A 17,634-nucleotide genomic window follows, 5' to 3' on the forward strand; every position below is an offset into this window, starting at 1 on the left:
CTGTTATTTTTTTTTTTTAGGTTTTTGCAAGGCAGATGGGGTTAAGCTTGCCCAAGGTCACACAGCTAGGTAATTATTAAGTGTCTGAGGCTGGATTTGAACTCAGGTACTCCTGACTCCAGGGCCGGTGCTCTATCCACTGTGCCACCTAGCCACCCCCCCCATGTATTTTTTAATGCTTTTTTTTCAATTATATGCAAAGATAGTTTGTTTTTGTTTTTTAGTTTTTACAAGGCAATGGGGTGAAGTGGCTTGGCCAAGGCCACACGGCTAGGTAATTATTACCACCCCCAAAGAGTTTTCAACATTCATCTTTTTGTAAGCTTTTGAATTCCACGTTTTCCTCCCTCCTTCCTTCCTGCCTTCACATGAGAGCAAGTAATCTGAAATAGGTTATACAAGCACAATCATGTTTAATATATTTCCATATTACTAATGTTATGAAGGAAGAATCAAAATTAAAGGGAAAAATACCATGATGAAAAAATTAATAAACAAATTTTAAAAATTGAAAACTATGCTTTGATCTGCATAGTATTTTTCTGAATATGGATGGAATTTTACATCACAAGTTTTTCAGAGTTATCCTTGATCATTGAACTGCTGAGAGAAGCAGCATCATCATAGTTTATCATCTCACAGTCTTGTCTAATGTCTAATGTCTCCTGTTTCTGCTCATTTCACTCAGCATCAGTTCATGAAAATCTTTCCATGCTTTTTTACAAGGTTTTGAGTTCTATATTTTTCTCTTTTCCCTTCCCCTTTGTCAGAAAAAGCAATCTAATATAGGCTATACATGTATAACTATTCTAAGCATACATCTGTATCAATCATTGTGAAAGAAGAATCAAATCAAAATGGAAAAAATAGTGAATAAAAAAGAGAAGTCTTTTAGAATTGTCTTTTATTATACTGCTGAAATGTATAAATCCATCATACTTAATAATTACCTAAGTTTTGCCAGTCCATTCTGAAGTTTCATCCCTCATGATTTCTTATAGTGTTCCAACATATTGCACAATTTATTATCCATTCCCCAATTAATGAACAAACTCTCAGTTTCCAATTCTTTTGCCTATATTTTTGTATGTGTGGGTTTTTTTACCCTTTTTTATGATCTCTTTAGGATACAGACCCTAATTCTTTATCAAAGTGTATGCAGTTTTATTGTCCTTTGAGCACAATTCTAAATTGCTCTCCAGTGGTTACTTCAGTTCACAACTCCATCAACAATGCATTAGTGTTCTAGTTTTCCCATATCACCTCCAACATTGATCATTTTTCTTTTTAGTCATAGTGGTCAGTCTGGTGGATATGAGATGGTACCTCAGAATTGTTTAATTTGAATTTTTCTGATCCATAATGTTTTAGAGCATTTTTTCATGTGACTATAGATTGCTTTAATTTCCTTCATCTGAGAATTGCCTTTTTATATCCTTTGACCAATTATCAATTGGGGAATGATTTGTAGTCTTATAAACTTAATTCATTCTCTATAGTTTAGAAATGAATCCTTTTTCAAAAACACTAATTGTAAAATTGTTTCCCAACTTACGGTCTTGCTTGCATTGGTTTTATTTGTGCAAAAACTTTTCAATTTAATGTAATCAAAATTATCCATTTTGCATTTTATAATATCCTCTATCTCTTTGGTCATAAAACTGCTCTTTTCTTGGATTGGATAGGTAAACTATTTTGTTCTCCTAATTGGCTTATGATATCACCATTTCAACCTTATCTTTTTTTAAGATCTGAGATGTTGATCAATGCTTAGTTTCTGCCATACTATCTTCCAGTTTTCCCAGCAGTTTTTATCAGAGAATGAATTCTTATCCCAGAAGCTATAATCTTTGCGTTTATCAAACAGAAGATTACTATAGTCATTTACTATTTTTTCTTTTGTACCTAATCAATTCCACTGATCCACCACTCTTTTTCTTAGCCAGTACCAATTTTGATGACTGCTTCTTTATAATTTTAGATCAAGTAGTTTTAAAAATGATTTTCTAGGATTGTTATTGATAAGGTCCATTTTACTGATTATTTTCCTAATATTGAATTATCCTTGCATTTCCTCTATAAATCCTACCTAATCAGAGTGTATTATCCTAGTAATAAACTTGCAATAATCTCTTTGCTATTATTTTATTTAAAATTTTTACATCAGTATTAGGAAAATTGATCTATGATTTTCTTTCTTTGTTTTAGCTCTTCCTGATTTAGGTATTAGCAATATACTGGTGTCATAGAAGAAATTTAGCAGAACTCCTTCTTTGCCTGTTTTTTCAAATAATTAATATAGCACTGGAATTGTTCTTTAAAAGTTTCATAGAATCCACTTGTGAATCTGTCTGGTCCTGGAGATTTTGTTCTTAGAGAGTTCATTGATGGCTTGCTTTATTTCTTTTCCTGAAATGGCTTTTTAAATTTCCTCTTCTGTTAATCTGGGCAATTTATATTTTTGTAGATAATCATCCACATTACTTAGATTGCCAGATTTATTGGCTTATTTGAGCAAATATCTCTGAATTATTACTTTCTCACTGATGGTGAATTCACTCTTTTCATTTTTGATACTGGTAATTAAATTAACCAAAGGTTTATCTATTTCATTGTTTTGTGTTTTTTTCCATAAAATCATTTCTTAGATTTTATTAGTTAATAACTTTCTTATTCAGTTTTATTAATCTCTTCTTTGATTTTCACCATTTTTAATTTGATTTTTAATTGGAGATATTTAATTTGTTCTAGTTTTTTTTCATTGCATGCCAGATTTATTCATCTCTTTCTCTATTTTATTCATTTAAGCATTTAAAAATATAAAATTTTGCCTAATAACAGCTTAGGCTGCATCACATAAACTTTGGTATGTTGTCTTATTATTGCAATTGTCTTAGATGAAATTATTGATTGTTTGTATGAATTGTTGTTTGATCCACTCATTTTTTAAAATTAAGTTATTTTGTTTCTAATTAATTTTTAGTATATTTTTCCATGGCCTTTTATTGCATCATGATCTAAAAAGGAAGCATTTAATATTTCTGCCTTTCTGCATTTAATTCTGAGGTTTTTAATGCCTTAATATATGATCAATTTTTGTGTAGGTGCCATGTACTGTAGGAAAAAAGGTATATTCCTTTCTAGCCCTTTTCAATTTTCTCCAGAGGTCTATTATATCTAACTTTTCTATACTTCTTATTTAGTGATTAGATTTATCCATTTCTGAGAGGAGCTTGCAGTTCCCTAAATTTTTTGAATGTCTTTCTGTACCTCACTTAACTTGTCTATGATTTTGGATGCTATATCACTTGGAACATATATTTAATACTGATATTACTTTATTGACTATGATACATTTTAGGAACATGTAATTTACTTCCTTATTCCTTTTAATTAGATCCATTTTTGCCTTTGCTTTGTCTGAGATCAGAATTGCTAGCCCTTTTTTTACTTCAGCTGAACTATATTTTGCTCCAGCCTTTTACCTCTATTATATGTGTATTTCTCTGCTTCAGATGTGCTTCTTTTAAACTGCATATTGTAGGATTCTGATTTTTAGCCCACTCTGCTATTCACTTCTATTTTATAGGAAAGTTCATTCCATTCACATTCATAGTTATGATTACTAACTCTGCATTACCTCCCATCCTATTCTCCTTCTACCATCTGAACTTCTCTCCCTCTTTTCACCCTATCCCTCCTCACAAATGTTTTCCTTTTGATCAACTCCCTCAGTCTTCCTTCTATTCAATAAACCTCTCTCCCTTTAGTTTCCCCCTTTCTTTTCCTACTTCTTTTTTTTAAGGCAATGGGGTTAAGTGACTTGCCCAAGGTCACACAGATAGGCAGTTATGTGTCTGAAGCAGGATTTGAACTCAGATCTCCTGACTCCAGGGCCAGTGTTCTATCTACTACGCCACCTAGCTGCCCCCTCCTTTCCTACTTCTGCTCTTCTGCCCTCCCTTTTATCAGCCCCTTTCCCTTTTTTCCCTTTTCCCTTTCTAATTCCCCATAGAGTAAGATAAATTTAAGAACTCAACTGAGTTTATATGTTATTCCAACCCTTGTTTCAAATCCTTTGAGATTAAGCATTCTCACCTCCTCCTTTCTCTCCCTCTACTGTAATAGGTTCTTTGACCTCTTTCTTCTTGCTACCTAATTTACCTTATTCTGCTTCTTCCTTTCCATTTTTCCCAGTACAATCATTTTTTCATGCTGTATTTTTATATCATCACATCAAAAGAGCTTATGTCCACATCCTCTAAGTATATTCCTTCTAATAAAGATACAGTTCTCAAGAATTCCAAGGATCATCTTCCCATGAAAGGATGTAAGCAGTTTAATCCCCTGACATTTTTCCCCCCTTTCCTATTTACCTTTTTATGTATCTATTGCATCTTATATTTGAAGAGTGAGTGAATTTTCCGTTCAGCTCTGGTCTTTTCATCTGGAAGGTTTGAAAGTCCCTGTTTCATTGAATGTCTATCTTTTCTCCTGAAAGACTATGTTTAATTTTGCAGTGTAGTTAGTAGACACTGTATTCCAAACTCCTTTGCCCTTCAGATTATTGAATTCCAGGTCCTATTATCTTTAAATGCTGAAACTGCCAAGTCCTGTGTAATCCAGACTGTGGCTCCTTGGTATCTGAATTGTTTCTGGCTACCTGCAATATTTCCTTCTTGATCTGCAAATTCTGGAACTTGACTACAATATTTCTTCATGTTTTCATTTTAAAATTTCTTTAAGGAGATGATCAGTGGATTCTTTCAATGACTGGTTGACCCCCTGGTTCTGGGATATCAGGGCACTCTAACATGATGATTTCTTGAAAGATGTTGTACAGGTTTTTTTTTTTAATCATTGTTTTCAGGTAATCTAGTAATTTTTCAATTATCTCTTCTGGGCCTATTTTACATTTCAGTGAGGCATTTTACATATTCTTCTATTTTTTTTTATTTATCTCTTTTCACTCTTTTCCCTCCTCCAAATGTTTTCCTTTTTTTTTCCCATTTTTTAAAATTTTCTTTGATTTTTTTTTTTTAGGTTTTTTTTTTGTGAGGCAATGGGGTTAAGTGGCTAGCCCAAGGCCACACAGCTAGGTAATTATTAAGTGTCTGAGGTCAGATTTGAACTCAGGTACTCCTGACTCCAGGGCCAGTAGTCTATCCACTGCACCACCTAGCCGACCCTTGATTGATTTTTTGATGTTTTATAAAGTCTTGAGATTCAATTTGTCCACTCTAGCTTTTAAAGGAATTCTTTATTTGACCAATTTTATTTTTAAAAGAGTTGTTTCCTTTAGGGAATATTTTCTCTATTTGGTCAATTCTATTTTTTAAATAGTTATTTACTTTTTGTATTTGTCTAATTGTATTTTTAAAGGAGTTGCTTTCTTCAGTTAATTTTTGTGCTTGATTCCAAATTGTTGAATTTCTCTTACATTTCTTTTACTAATATTTCTTTTTGATTTTTAAAATGTTTTTTGAGTCTTAAGTTGTTTTTGTGTTTTATAATTTAGTTTTTTGCAAGGCAAGTGGGGTTAAGTGGCTTGCCCAAGGCCACACAGCTAGATAATTATTAAGTGTCTGAGGCCAGATTTAAACTCAGGTTTGAACTCCTGACTCCAGGGCCAGTGCTCTATCCGCTGTACCACCTAGCCACCTCTTAAGTTGTTTTTGATCTTCAGACCCCTCTGCGGCTTCACATGTAGCACTTTTTCTACCATCCTCTTCTGCGATGGTACTGTGATCTTCCTTATTACTATGGTAGCTCTCTGGTCAGAGCTTTTATCTGACTTTTTTCTGTTCCTGGGCCACAGGGGTGCTGTCCCAAGCATTTTGTGCTGAAGGACCAGGGTCTGCTCACATACTTTGAGACCTTAGATATTAGTGTTAGTGGCTTCCTCATTGCACTGGAGTTGCCCAGTGCAGGGGATCTCAATTCATCTACTGTACCAGTTCTGGAGGCCTTGCCACTGGCTTCCCTCCTCCCACTTTCATTCATTTGTGTTTCTTGAGCTGGGTGAGTTCCCCTCCACCCCATTTGTCCTTTCCTGATGCCCTTCCAAGATATCTTACACTGAAAAATGGTCCTCTTTGTCTTTTTTGTTGCTCTAGAGAAGTTCTTGCTTTCTCTCCACCATCTGGGCTCCATCTGTCATATATTTTCAAAGTCCTTTGTCAGGTTTGATCACGTAGCACCATAGACCCTGTGTAGATAAAAGAATACATTTAGAAGAGTACAAGATCTGCATCCTTCCAAAGTAATGAATTTCTCATCTTCTTTCTACCTCTGTAAAAGCCCGTAGGACCTCCTGTGTGTAAAGTGCTTTGAGAACTTACAGACTTTATGTCAGTTCTTGTTTCCTGTCCACCTTTAAGGTCCCTCTGCTATAGCAAGGCTTGCTTCATATTACTTGGTGGCTGAGAGCCTCCACTAGAATTAAGAGTTGACATAGTAACTGCTGCTCTTGAGCTTACCCCAGGAAAATCCTTAAACTTTTGTTCCTTAAAGAAAACCCTCAATATCATACCACCGGAGTTTTTCAAATATGTGAGTAAAGACATTTTACCAGGATTTACATATTTGTTTGCAGAATCTAAATCTTTTGTATTTAAAAAATTGAGAACATATCTGTCTTACTTAATTTGTAGCTCCTAGTGTGTATTTTCTGTGATTTTTATCCTGTTTCCTTAGTCTTCCTGTCTTGTCATGGGGATTCCCTAAAACATTTCTTGTTCAAATGCAGAGTAATTGTTTTTGGATTTTTTGGCAGGTCTCCTACCTCATTGAATGATACAAGTGTGCTTCATGATTCTTGTTTGGGAACATTTGGTGGGCCTGTTTTCCCTTGGCTTGTCTTAGGAGGGTATGATGGTAAGTACTTGTATATGGGGTGAGGGGGTAAGGATGAGATGGGCTATAAATTACCTATAGTTGATCTCAAAGGAAGCTATTAATTTAGGATCCAGATATCCAAGATTAAATTCTTATCTCACAAATTCAAGGTATTTTCTATGATTTCTTTAACTTGAAAATTTGGGTTACTTTTATTTTTTTGTTTTAGTTTTGCATTAGGAGGGTTAGATTTGGAATCCCTAGAATCTGTTCCTTATTACTACCTATAAGGTAGGAAGAACTCATTTCATGAGTGGTTCTGAGGTCTGGTCTATCAATTGAAGAGGCTGGCCTCTAGGGTCTCTTATAGCTCTAAATCAGTAATACTAAGAATCTTCATTTTGCTGGATTTTTATCTCTTCTGACATGCATTTTACTTCCACTTTTTAGATTTTTCAGCTTTGTAAAAAGAACTACAAAAAGATCCTAGTATTATATCAAGACAATCAGCTTGTTTTTCAATAATTTATGTTTAAATGAATATCAGAGCATAAAATTTCATCAGAATTTTATAATCTGTTTATAATACCTTTTTTAATTCCTCCTCATTCTCTTTCCTCTTATGAATTAAATTCTATTAAAGTTTCACATGTATGATACCAGATAGAGCAAGAGTTTAGTCTTTAGCCTCAATAGTCTCTTAAAGGAAGTACAGTGTTGTTCAGCAATGAAACACGTCTTTTTTTTTTTTGTGTTGACTAAGAAATTCAGCCATATTTATGCCATTCGAGGCTTTTTAAAATGCAGAAACTACTGCTTTAATTTCTATTTGCTAATTCCCATAGAACATCACAGTATATTATCCAGTGTGCACTGATACAATTAAAGTTTCAGGGTTTTAGTGTCTAAGGTTTAATAACACAAAGTTTGACATGGGTTTCCTCTGTAGAGAGGAAGCTAAATGAAAATTCTTGAGCATCCCCACCATGAGTGAGAAGGGATTAACTTCCAATCTTAAATAACTGTTGAATGAGAACTTGGCTTCTAAGCTGAACTCTGACTTATCTAGTAAATTGTCTCATTCTTGGTACATAGGGATTATTACTAGTAATCTGCTCCAGTTATGTCATGAGATTATGAGCTCTCTCGTTAGATGTCTCCTTTGTTTCAAATTTGTAATCTTTGTATTACTGCATTTTTCCTTACAGAGCAAAACTATAATAATGCTACTGCCCTTGTGATTACCCTTCCTGTCAATAATTACTACAACAACACCGAAAAGCTACAAAGAGCCCTAGCATGGGAAAAAGAGTAAGTTTCTTGCTAAGTACTCCTTATATCTTTGCATAGTGAGTTTACTCTTCTACTTGCAATATTTCTTAATAAATAGATAACTGTAGATCCTCTTTCTTCCCTATTTTGCTACTATTAGGTAGAGTGGGGGAAAAATTACACTTGGGAGTCCTGAATTCTTGTTGAAAATGATAACCCATTTCAGTATCATCTTTACCAGATGGGAGGGGCATTTTTTAAATTAGATTTTTTAAAATTAATTTAATTAATTAAAAAATAAAAGTAACCCAAATTTTCAAGTTAAAGAAATTAATTAAATATTTTTTTAAATTAGAAATCCAAGTGAATTGTTTTGAACATGTTTTTTAAAATAACCCGAAACTGACCAAGTTGAAAATACTTGTCATTTAAACCACAACCCAGTATAGAAAAAAATTTAGACATCTTGTTGGCATAGTAGAAAGAGGGCTAGATTTGGAATCCCTAGAAACTGTAATTAAATATTAGTTTGGCCAATTACTTCTATCTGTAAGACAGTAGGATGTTAGTTTTCATCTCTGTGATTCTCAGATCTTGTCAAATGATGGAATGAGATAAGATTAGAGAGCCTCTAATCTCTTCTAGCTCTAAATCAGTAATCTGAAGAAAGTTTTCCTGTTTTCTTTTCTCCCTGACATGCATTTTATTTATACTTTTCAGATTTATCAGCTTCGTCAAAAACTACAAAAATCCAAATCTGACTATTTCATTCTCTGCTGAACGAAGCATTGAAGATGAGATAAATCGTGAAAGTAACAGTGATGTTGTGACTATTCTCATTAGCTATGCTGTCATGGTTTTATATATTTCCATCACCTTAGGACACATCAAAAGCTATCGTAGGTTTCTGGTATGTGATATCAATGAGTTTGTGTAATTATTATTATTGAGACTTTTTTAATATTCCTAAGGTATTTCTTATGCATTGATCTTTATATTTAAAGCAGATATTCCCCGGCACATCACTTCTTCATTGGTCATTTTTTTAAAAATTGAGATATATGTAAAAATAGTGTATTTATAAATAAGAAAACTTATAGACATCTTTTTTTTTCAGGTAGATTCTAAAATCTCCCTGGGTATTGCAGGTATCCTGATGGTGCTCAGTTCAGTAGTGTGTTCTCTAGGTCTCTTCAGTTACATTGGAATTCCCCTCACCCTGATTGTCATTGAAGTCATCCCATTCCTGGTGCTTGCAGTTGGAGTAGACAACATCTTTATTCTAGTTCAGACCTTTCAGGTATATGCATACATACCACTCTTGCCCTTTAGTTCCACTTTTGAAGTTATTTGAAAGCACATTGAAAAGAAGTAAAATTCTGTAGTTAAAACTTATTGTATATTCATTATATCAATGTAAATTCCTCTATGTCTGAAGCAATTGAGTAATTACTAGTGTGGGTATGTTAACACCAGGGAGTGGGATCACTAATAATAACAATACATTTTAAAGTTTACAAGGATTTTAAACATGATCTCATTTGAGCCATATAATGTGAAATAGATATTATCAGCATTTAGTCCCATCTTACAGATCAGGAAATCAGGGTTCAGATGTGAGTTGAAACTTGCTCTTGGTCACTCAGATTGTACGTGTCAGAGAGAGCCTTTGAAATAGGTCTTCCTGATTTCAGTTTGTCAGTCTGTCCAATTTACCATATTGCCTCTGCCTTAATACAAAATAAACCTTTATTATAAATATTGTTTTTGACACAGTGGCCAATATGCTACAAATTCCCCTTGTCTTAAATCTCCTGAGGTAGCCAAGTTAAAGAATTTTGAGGATAAATGCTGTATAATGATGAATCATCACAGATTTGATTTAACAATTATTTTTAAGTACTCTGCATAACACTATGAAAGGGAAATGTTTAGTTAAGAAGTCTTTGCTTTCTTGAAATTTTAACAGCATATTACATGCACTAAGATGATTGTAAAATAAATAACACATAAGTATATGAGAGATAAGCTATATGTTATCTGAAGAAGGAAAGGCTTATCAGTATAGGGACAGGACAGAGAATAAGAGAGTTGTCTTACATTAGAGGCTAGAGACTTTGGTCTCAGATCACATCAGTGCCATTACCTGTGTGCTCTCTGATTATTTAATTTCTCTGGACCTTGGTTTCTAGCATCAAATGAAGAACTTGAACTGATTTCTGGAGACCTTCCTGTTTTACTTCAGTGATCCTATCAGCTTCTTTTATTTCTCATCTGTGTACTAAGAGAGAAGGGTTACCAGGAATCTTGGGTCAGATTATTATTAATATATTAATATTTTACTTTGGGGGGGATATGAAATGTGGACTTTTAAATCCTCATCTTTTTGGGGGGGGGGGTTGCAAGACAATGGGGTTAAGTGACATCCAAAGTCACACAGCTAAGCAAGTGTCCAGGACCAGATTTGAACTCAATTCCTCCTGACTCTAGGGCCTTGATCCAAAGTGCTACCTAGCTGCCCCCTTCATCATTCTTCTTAAAGTTGACCATATCTCCTTAGGGAATTGTGGAGAGAGAAATTGTAGTCAATTTTATGGAAAAGTTCTTCTTTTCTCTTTTAGAGAGATAAACGTCTTCAAGGGGAAACAGTGGATAAACAACTAGGGAGGATCCTGGGGGAAGTGGCTCCAAGCATGTTCCTGTCATCATTTTCAGAGACCGTAGCCTTTTTCTTAGGTAATTCCTCCTCATACAGCTCTGCTCCTGCTTTCATTGAGCCTGGGTGGTATGGTACAGGCACTTTGCAAGTAGATCTCTGGATGCATTTCTTTTTTGCCTCTTTTTAACATTCATATAACCAGAATATTTTATTGGGAGATTGAGTTTCAAAAGAATCATTAATCTACCTTTCCCAGCATATAAGCATCACATGAGCATCAGTTTTAGAACTAGAAGGATATCATATATAAGGGATACCCTTCTCCCACTTGTAAAATAATTTGCATTGCTGTGGCATTTTGACATTTGTAAAATGCATTCCCTTTTGTGCCTCATTATAACACTCATTTCAGAACCTTTGGGAGCAACTTGCTCAATGTCAGTCAACTAACTATTGGCTTGGATTAAATAGGGGAAGTAGTCCATTGGTCACATACCTGTATTTATGCTATTCTCACCCCCCAACAAATTTTCTCAATCCACTGCTATTGTAAATGTATGGGAAAAAAACCCCAGCAAGTCGAGTCATAATGTATCCTGACTCTCTGGGAGAGCTTTATATACATGTTTGGTCTACAGCTTTCTACCTGCCTCCCCAAATATGAGTGAAATTTCCCCAAAAAAATTTTAGGTAAGATTCTTGACATAGGAGGACCCAAATTGAATCTGAGATTTTTGAAAAATATTTCTTGCTTTGACCATATTGGTATAAAATTGAGCTAAGACAAGGTGGTAAAGTCCAGCTCTCTTTTTCAGTTGAAATATAGACCCTTTCACTCCCAAACACCTCTTTCTTAATCTTATCATCTTTCTTACTTTGGGGGGAGCTTTCTTATTGCCTCCTTATTGTCCACAGTTTTGTCAGAAATGTCAAGTAACCAAATAATTGTAAAGCTAGTTAGAACATGTGGAACAAGAATGATCAGTCTCCTTTCCTATTGTTCCATAGGAGCTTTGTCACCCATGCCAGCTGTTCGAACCTTTTCTCTGTTTGCTGGAATGGCTGTTTTCATTGACTTCCTCCTTCAAATAACTTGTTTTGTCAGTCTCTTGGGACTAGACATTAAGCGTCAAGAGGTAAAATATCTAATTGTGGCAAATGATCTTCACCTACCTCTCTGTAATGACAGTGGACAGAGAATGTACTTACAATGCTATCTTTCTTTTCACCCAATCAGAAAAATAAATTGGACATTCTTTGTTGTGTCAGAATTACTGAAGACAGAACCAGCCCCCAGCCATCAGAGAGCTATTTGTTTCAGTTTTTCAAAAATGTCTTCTCTCCATTTCTGCTGAAGGACTGGATGCGACCAACTGTGGTATGTAGTCTTCTGCAAGTTTTTGGTTTTTTTCTCATTTTGAATTGGAGACCTGCCACCAGGTATTGAAAACAATTGCTGTATAAGAAATCCAATATTTCTGCAGATGAGTGGCTAATGTATTTTTCAGGCTTGTAGCTAATTATTGCTTCTCCCAAGTATAACCAAAAACCTGTTAAGAGTTCTAGGCTATCTGATGACCCTTGGCCGTGGTGGATTTGTGATTCTGGACATTAGATAGACATGGGTCATCATTGAAGGCCATTTGAACATTGGCTACTCCTTTAGGAAATTCCAGGTCTTCACTGGTTCAGCTCTTTTTTCCTTTTTGGAGTTTGTATTCGTGGAAATACTGTGCAGAAATCTCAAGTCCTTACTATTTCTTTTTTTTCTCATGCAGATAACTGTGTTTGTGGGCATTCTATCATTCAGTATAGCAGTTGTCAACAAAGTGGAAATTGGCTTGGATCAGTCTCTTTCAATGCCAGATGTAAGATTCTTTTATACTGATTTGATTTGAGTGGTTAAACAGGAAAATTTATACAAGGTGTTCAGAGAATGTCAGCTGATTAATACAATTACAGCTTACTTTAAAGGTGCCATTTTTAGATGTTACCCCAAATCTTCACCAAGGCAGTCCTTTAGACCTAAAAGTGCAGAATGAACAACCAGTTTGTCATCTTTTAAAAAAGAATAGATAACTTGAATGTAGATGAGTTCTAGATAAGATGTTCTTCCCGTCTTTCTCAAGAAAAGACTCCAAAGGAGTCTTCATTCAGCACTTCTGATAACTTTAAAAAACAATTTTTTTTGTAAATTAAATTTTTATTTATATTTCTTGATAATAAAACATTTCTAGATGATTTCACATCACATAAATTTCTCAGGATAGCTTCCCCCCCTTCTCTTTTCTGAGAATCATCTCTTAAAACAAAGAATTAAAAAATAGGAAAACAATTCAGCAAAACTAGCCAAAATATATAAAAAAAGTATAATATGCACAATGTTCTCCACACCGATAGTCTACCACTTCTGAAAAAAGTTTGGGAATAGGATTGCTTCTCATCTGTTGAGTTTGATCATTATGATTTTGCTTTTTCTTTACTTATCTACTGTATGATCTTTTCTTTTTTAAGGACTCTTATGTTCTAGATTATTTCACATCCCTGAACCAGTACCTGCATGCAGGTCCCCCTGTCTATTTTGTGCTAGAAGGAGGCCTTGACTATACTTCTCTAGATGGACAGAACATGGTGTGTGGTGGAATGGGATGTAACAACAATTCACTTGTGCAACAAATTTTTAATGCTGCACAAATAAAGAATTAGTAAGTAGTCCATTCTTCTCCATCAATCACTCCAATAGAACAAACTTGAAGCTCTTTCTACATTAGCATGGGTAATTATTAGATGGTAAATGTGTGCTTAGTTTCAACTGTCATGGATCAGAACTTTCAAAAATTAACTTAGCCCAAAATTCTTTTATATTAAATGATGAAATAGTATGGAAGAGTTGACAGTCTTCCTAGACATTAATTTGTCTTATATCCCATAGCACAAGAATAGGTTTTGCTCCTTCTTCCTGGATTGATGATTATTTTGATTGGATTAAACCCCAGTCTTCCTGCTGCCGGATTTATAATATGACTGACCAGTTTTGTAATGCTTCAGGTAATACCCTCTGAAAATCTTCCCCTTTTTTTGAGCATCATGAAACTTTTACATTTTGCTGTTTTTATTAAATGAAACATTTTGTATAAACTACTGAAATTTAACTGACTCAGATTGACAGCTTTCAACCAGTATATAATTTCCTGTGTTATTTCTGTGGATGTATTTTATTTTATTTAAGTATTTCTTGGGCCAAAATTAGACAATTATGACTTATTTCTTGACTGCCATCTCAGACAATGTCTTCAGTGGCTCATAAGCCAAATAGACTCTTTAAAAACTACTGATTCATCCCATTGTTTTTAAATCAGAAGATTCAACTCCTTATTCCTTGAATAACATACTTGAAAACTTTATGCAATAGTTTCAGCTATAGTAGTAAGATTTCCATATTTTGAATCAGAATATCAATTCTGGGCTTGGTTCTGTCACTTTTAGTCTCTGTGCGATTTGGGGGCATGTCTCTACCTCGGTTCCTTAGCTTCTATGTAGTATGAGGAAGATGATTTAAAATACTTTTCAAATCCCTTTTAGCTCTAAATCAACCCTTATTAAGGGTAACTATATATTTAACTGTGATAAGTGCTTAGTTGCTAGATGTAAAAGTGAAACTATGTCTAAGCTCAAGGAGCTTAAATTCTAATAGGGGAGGCAGGACCTAGATGGGAAATGGTGGTGGTGAATGAGATATTTTGATTTGGAAAGTCAGAGGGTTAATGACTGAAGTCATAAGTGAATTGCCATATTCTTTCCAGGAATTAGATGGTATTACTTAGATTAGATTATTATTCTGGAGATTTGGTTTATGATCCTTGGCAAGTAACTTAATTTTCAGTTTTCTGTATATAGGATCAGAAATTTCAGGCACTGATCTGAATTGGAAAAGGATATTCCTCTTTTAGTTTCCTATACCAGTGAGGGTCACAGGTCCCTGGAAATCACAAGCCCAGTTTTCTTGTTCCTATTTGGAGCTGAAAAGACAGGAAAGAGGGGAAGGAAATGGGAATGAAGGAGCTGCCTGTGGCACCAGAGCAGGTGGCAAGAGGATGTTCTGGGAATGGTCCTGGCCAGTCAGAACAGTGGAGATCCCATAGGGTGAGCTCCAGAACTGAAATGATCAGTTCATATGAGGTAGTGTCTGGTCTGAAGGAGTAGTGAGTGGCAGGGCTGATGACCAGAATGAATCTCTGAGAGTGCATACATTGCCTTGGCAAGTCTCTCTTTAGGAAGCTTTCCTTTTTTCTTTGTATGGTTCTTTTTGTCTTAAGAATTAATTGAGGGGGTGGCTAGGTGGCGCAGTGGATAGAGCACAAGCCCTGGAGTCAGGAATACCCAAGTTCAAATCTGACCTCAGACACTTAATAATTACCTAGCTGTGTGGCCTTGGGCAAGCCACTCAACCCCATTGCCTTGCCAAAAAAAAAAACAAAAAACAAAATAAAAAATCCTAAAAAAAAGAATTAATTGAAAAAAAAGAATTAATTGAACCATTACCAAACACCCATAGTTTTAAAAAAGTAAAAGAAAAAAAACCTAGAGATTAGATTCTGATAATAGGCTTTGGAACTCCTTTCTAGTAGCCTGGTAGATGGGCATATTTTTAAGTCTATGGATATTTTAGAGATAGAAAGAACTTGTTTTTCCCCTGTTCTCAATATTGTAGATGAAGCTATTGAAACATAGAGAGGCTAAAGGATTGATGGTAAAAGTAATAAGTATTTAAACAGAGCTTTAAAAATTTTATAAAATGCTTTCAAAGTTATACCTTTAGAACCCTTCAACAATAATGGAACATAATGCTATCACTACTCACATTTTCTTTTTTTTATTATATAAATATTCTATTTGTTTTCCAATTATATACAATAATAGTTTCTACTAATCATTTTTTTTGCAAGGTTTTGAATTTTACAGTTTTCCTCCCTTCCCTCCTGTCTCTCTCCCCAGCAGAAGGCAATCTGATATAATACTCACATTTTCTTGATGAGGAAATGGATGGAGAGAAGTCAAGAGGCAGGGCTTCCTGATTGAAATCCAGTGCTTTATCTCCTACAGCATCTATTATACAGGAGGACAAAGCAGATAGATCCCTGTCTGCTCAGTGTCTGGTGCTTTTTTCCAACAATCTTTCACTGTAGTTATTGTTAATGACACCAGCCTGATTAATTTAGAAGATTGGACTGAAAAATATCATACATCATAAAAGAAAGAGAGAATTTTCTTTGAGTTTCTTTATTGACATACTATAAGTGTGTTTACATGTATGTACACATGTATTGTGTGTATATGATTAGAAGTATATATGTAGGGCAGCCAGGTAGTAATGGATAGTGTGCCTGGCCTGGAGTCAGACAGTTCTGAGTACAAATCCTATATCAGACACTTCCTAGCGGTGTTACTCTGGGCAAGTCTTTGCCTCAGTTTCCTCTTCTATAAAATAAATTGGAGGAGGAAAGGAGAAATTATTTTTGTCACAAAATCCCCAAAGGGATCATTAAAGTTGGATATGCCTGGAGCAACTGAACAACAAAATGCTCTGTGTTTATGTGGTTTTGTATGTATGCTATATTTTTTTACTTACAATTTTTGTGTAAATATAATCAAAATTATGGGATTTATGAATGGGTTTTACAACAAAACTTGCAAAACATCATGCTTAAGCTTTGTTTTATTTAATGTTGATTCTAGTTGTTGATGCTTCATGTGTTCATTGTCGGCCTTTGACTCCAGAAGGCAAAAAGAGGCCTCGGGGCAAAGACTTCATGAAATTTCTACCTATGTTTCTTTCTGACAACCCTAATCCTAAATGTGGCAAAGGGTAAGTGCCATCAGTCTCTTTCAGTGAGTCTTAAATGTTTTGGTTTCAGGATTCCTTTACCGTCTTAAAAACTAGCGGACTCTATCTATCATTATTTGCCATCTCAGAAATTTAAATGTCTAAGTATGACTATAAATATAGTTTTTACTTCATGAATCCCTTGAAAGGGTCTTGAAAACCTCCAAGGCTCTATGTCTATTCCAGTTATGTCTATTCCAGTTTTAGTAGAAAATTTGTAATATTAGCATTATTGACAGTTTTGTGATAATAATCTTCTTCTCCCTCAGACTCTCCTATACTTATCTCCTATGAAAATGAGGTAGATAAGAGGTAAAAAAATAAAACTACTTGTCTAGGAAAAAATTATGACCAACATGTGTTTATTGTTTTAATGTTTGGAAAGTGCTTTACAAATATTCTCATTTGATCCTCAAAACATTCTTGGAAAAGCTAGGTTATTAATTATCCCCATATTACAGAGGAGAAAACAAGAGTTAGAGGTTGAGTGACTTGTTCAGGTCCACATAGTTTGGGTCTAATGTCAGATTTGAACTTACTTGTTCCTGGGTCTTACTGATTTCAGGACTGGCACTCATTCAATAGCACCTAGTTCATAAACAGATCTTTGTAAAATTCTTTGCACACTTTAAACTACTACTACTATTATTATTATTATTATTATTATTAGAAATTTAACAAAGCTTTATTCTGGGTTTGAGAGCCCTTTTTACATGAAAATACTTTCATGAGCCCCATATTCTAAATTTGTATTTTTAATACTCATACTTGTTTACCCATATATGTTGTCTGAAACCCCCACTGTTGGTGAAGCAAATGAGTATCTAAGGACAGTTTGTCCTATTGACTGCTCAGCAATTTAGACCAGAAATTACTTAGTCAGGATAATTCTCCATCCAGAATGTAAAAAATGATGCTTGTCTCACATTCAATTTCGATCAATGCATAACATGGAAACAATGTAAAGATGATCACATTGCCT

General features: G+C 34.6%; 1 protein-coding gene across 1 annotated transcript in view; it reads left to right on the forward strand.

The window, feature by feature from the left end:
• The window catches only part of LOC141497424 (NPC intracellular cholesterol transporter 1-like), a 56,009-nt gene that overhangs the window by 31,517 nt on the left and 6,858 nt on the right, over positions 1–17,634 (forward strand). Inside the window, exons 10-20 of the mRNA XM_074200072.1 lie at positions 6,776–6,876; positions 8,046–8,148; positions 8,830–9,019; positions 9,227–9,409; positions 10,731–10,845; positions 11,777–11,904; positions 12,006–12,146; positions 12,547–12,636; positions 13,283–13,473; positions 13,701–13,816; positions 16,505–16,634. Coding sequence (XP_074056173.1) covers positions 6,776–6,876; positions 8,046–8,148; positions 8,830–9,019; positions 9,227–9,409; positions 10,731–10,845; positions 11,777–11,904; positions 12,006–12,146; positions 12,547–12,636; positions 13,283–13,473; positions 13,701–13,816; positions 16,505–16,634 — 1,488 coding nt within the window. The remainder of the gene's footprint in view (positions 1–6,775; positions 6,877–8,045; positions 8,149–8,829; positions 9,020–9,226; positions 9,410–10,730; positions 10,846–11,776; positions 11,905–12,005; positions 12,147–12,546; positions 12,637–13,282; positions 13,474–13,700; positions 13,817–16,504; positions 16,635–17,634) is intronic.

Source organism: Macrotis lagotis, chromosome X (assembly GCF_037893015.1).
Source record: "Macrotis lagotis isolate mMagLag1 chromosome X, bilby.v1.9.chrom.fasta, whole genome shotgun sequence".
Lineage (NCBI taxonomy): Eukaryota > Metazoa > Chordata > Mammalia > Peramelemorphia > Peramelidae > Macrotis > Macrotis lagotis.